The sequence below is a fragment of the Palaemon carinicauda genome, chromosome 18 (genome assembly GCF_036898095.1).
Source record: "Palaemon carinicauda isolate YSFRI2023 chromosome 18, ASM3689809v2, whole genome shotgun sequence".
NCBI classification, from domain to species: domain Eukaryota; kingdom Metazoa; phylum Arthropoda; class Malacostraca; order Decapoda; family Palaemonidae; genus Palaemon; species Palaemon carinicauda.
Window position 1 is genome coordinate 8973509 of NC_090742.1, and position 3854 is coordinate 8977362.

The 3854-nt window shown below is 38.2% G+C and overlaps 1 protein-coding gene across 1 annotated transcript; it reads left to right on the forward strand.

The window, feature by feature from the left end:
- Positions 1-2962: 2962 nt before the first annotated feature.
- Positions 2963-3505, forward strand: LOC137658045 (cornifin-A-like). The gene has a single exon (XM_068392760.1). It carries the CDS (start codon positions 2963-2965, stop codon positions 3503-3505), a length of 543 nt encoding a protein of 180 aa, XP_068248861.1.
- Positions 3506-3854: the final 349 nt, after the last annotated feature.

Below are 3854 nucleotides of genomic sequence, written 5' to 3' on the forward strand. Positions count from 1 at the left end.
ATAGTTTGCTATAAATAAAGATTAAATGAAAATTCAATTTAAAACGCGCGCGCGCGCGCGCGCGAGAGAGAGAGAGGAGAGAGAGAGAGAGAGAGAGAGAGAGAGAGAGAGAGAGAGAGAGAGATTTGGAAAACTTTGGCGATGACATAAAAGGTCATTGAGGCCGATATAATTTTCTATAAATAAAGAATAAGAGGAAATTCAATTTAAAATAAAAGAAAGAGAGAGAGAGAGAGAGAGAGAGAGAGAGAGAGAGAGAGAGAGAGAGAGAGAGAGAGAGATAAAAAAAGCATCCATGTCTTACGAGTTTGGTATTATTGACATGTATTTCTAAGATTGCTGATGATAAGGAATTTTACAGTCAACTCTACAAGGAAGCCGTGAAGTGACCCAATATCCCCCCCCCCCCTTCAATTTACCCCCCCCCCCCCCGGGCAAAAATAATCTGAGCGATGTGAAACCTTTTATTGACCTCTTATTGTGAAATTGAAATTTTTCTTTCTAGGATGAACTTGACTATAGTCAACTTTTTTTAGCGAGGCAGATTTACACCGACTGGCAGGGGTGTCCTTTTAGGTCGGGAAAGTTTCCTGATCGCTGAATGGTTGGACAAGATAATTCTAGCCAATCAGATAGCAGGAAACTTTTCCCAGCTGAAAGGGCACCGCTGCGAGTCGGTGCAAATGCGCCTCATTAAAAGAAATGCGTATAGTTATAGTGAGTTTTTTTTTTCTTAATTTGCCGTAAAGAACCGTAAAAATTCTGGAATAAATGTTGCCACGCATTTACTGTTTTGAAAACGGATATATTGATTTCGAGTGATATTACGGTAACCAAGCCGTAAAAGATAACAAAGTATACTGAAATTACGGTCGCCTGTATTTTACTGAAATGCGCCTTAGAACAGTATATTTTTACGGGAAATTTCCGATTAAAATCACTTTTTTATCAGTGTATATTATCAAGAAATTTCGGAATGAATTAGATATTAAATAAAGAATTAAAGTGAAGCTGAGCATCTGTAGGAAACAAACTGATTTCTAGTAATCTTTATTTGTTTATCATGAAATCTATTACCGGTTTCTATTTTTGCATAAAATAAAGAAATTATTACTGTTTAATATAGGTAACTTCTTAGTGATTTGCACTAATTATATGTAAAATAGCTTCTAGGTCGTTTTAAAATCTTACCTTTTCATTCAACTTCCCAAGTGAAAATATTTTTCTTTGTAGCCAAAGGAAATATAATATTGTTTACAGAGAAGAGCTATTTCTCTTATTTGTTAAAAATGTAGGTAATGTTAAAATGTAGCTAATAATATATATGTTTCACTAGAGCTAAAGATATAGATTTTTCTTTAGAGCTGTAAACAACATTTTAACGAATCATTTTATGCGTATCGTAGTGGAATCTGAGTTTTCAGATAACACTCTCTAAATATGGAAGAGATACAAAAGAAAAAGCAAATTACCTGTGCGCTCTGTACGCTGTTAAAAAATAAAAGCAGAAATTTTAATCGGAAGTTCTCCGTAAAAATATACTGTTCTCAGCCGTATTTTAGTAAAATAGAGGTGACCGTAATTTTACCTTATTATGTAATATCACTCCTTTACGCCAATATTTTCTGTTTTTTAAAACGGTAAATGTCTGGCAACATTTATTCAAGGATGTTTTAAGGTTTTTTTAAATGCAGATTTCCAACAGTGTAGTTTACAATAAGAAGGAAGGAACCAGCTAATCACCCATTAACTACATCGACTTCTGAGCTTCAGAAACGCCGTGATTAACCGTTCTACAGAATTCCTTTTCTTCCACTAAATGAGATTTCCTCTGAGGCCGAGATTCGTAGAAACTCCCTTTTAGCTGCTGCAGTTTTGTCCGTCTCTAGAATCCACACCGGCTAATTGCGAGAGCATATTAAATACGTCTTCCTAAATGGCGGGTGCCTCGCAGGGCAATGAATATTTATGGCGTCTTTGTCGGAAAAGTTACATGCTGGGGAGTAAGAGGAAATGAGGGAGCCGGGGAAACTGACTTTGGTCCGTTGAGAATTGAATTAAGTAGATGTAGACGGGGCGAGCGTTGATTTTGAATCCGCCCCCCCCCCCCCTCTCTCTCTCTCTCTCTCTCCTCCTCTCTCTCTCTCTCTCTCTCTCTCTCTCTCTCTCTCTCATTCAAACACCAAAAAAATTAAGCATTTCGAAAGTAGAAAGATAACGCTTCATTTTCGCTTAAGATATTTCTCTTTTCCAACATCTACCTAATCTGAGGAAGAAGTAGACTAAAAAAAATCCTGAATTTGTTATAAGCGTGTTTCCATCTCTCCTTATTCCAAAAGACATACATTCAGACATTCGAGAAGACATCCATTCAGACATTCCAGAAGATATTTATTCAGACATTCCAGAAGACATCCATTCAGACATTCCAGATGACATCCATTCAGACATTCCTGAAGACATCCATTCAGACATTCAAGAAGATATCCATTCAGACATTCCAGATTACATCCATTCAGACATTCCAGATAACCCTCATTCAGACATTCCAGAAGACATCCATTCAGACATTCCAGAGGATATCCATTCAGACATTCCAGATGACACCCATTCAGACATTCCAAAAACCACCCATTCAGATATTCCACATGACACCCAGTCAGACACTCCAGAAGACATCCGTTCAGACATTCCCAGATAACCCTCATTCAGACATTCCAGAAGACATCCATTCAGACATTTCAGAGGATATCCATTCAGACATTCCAGATGACACCCATTCAGACATTCCAGAAACCACCCATTCAGATATTCCACATGACACCCAGTCAGAAACTCCAGAAGACATCCGTTCAGACAATTCCAGATAACCCTCATTCAGACATTCCAGAAGACATCCATTCAGACATTCCAGATGACACCCATTCAGACATTCTAGAAACCACCCATTCAGATATTCCACATGACACCCAGTCAGACACTCCAGAAGACATCCGTTCAGACATTCCAGATGACCCCTCATTCAGACATTCCAGAAGATATCCATTCAAACATTACAGAGGATATCCATTCAGACATTCCAGAAGACATATATTTAGGCATTGCAAAAGACATCCATTCAGACATTCCAGATGACATCCATTCAGACTTTCAAGAAGACATCCATTCAGTCATTCCAGATGACACCCACTCAGACATTCCAGAAGACATACAATCAGCCATTCCAGAAGACATCCAACCAGATGTTCCAGAAGGCATCCATTCAGACATTCCAGATGACACTCATCAGGACATTCCAGATGACATATATTCAGACATTCCAGATGACAACCATTCATATATTCCAGATGACATACATTCAGCCATTCCAGAAGATATCCATTCAGACATTACAGAAGTCATACATTCAGACATCCCAGATGACATCCATTTAGACATTCCAGATGACATCCATTCAGACATTCCAAGAGACATCCATTCAGAAATTCCAGAAGACATCCGTTGAGACATTCCAGAAGACATATATTCAGACATTCCAAAAGACATCCATTGACACATTCCAGAAGATATCCATTTAGACATTCCAGAAAACATCCCTTCAGACATTCCAGAAGACATCCAATCAGACATCCCAGATGACATCCATTCAGATATCCCAGATGACATGCATTCAGATATTCCAGAAGATGTCCATTCAGACATTCCAGATAACAACTATTTAGACATTCCAGATGACATCCATTCAGACATTCAAACATTCCAGAAAACATCCATTCAGACATCTCAGATGACATCCATTCAGACATTCCAGAAGACATACATTCAGGCACTCCAGTTGACATTCCATTAGATAT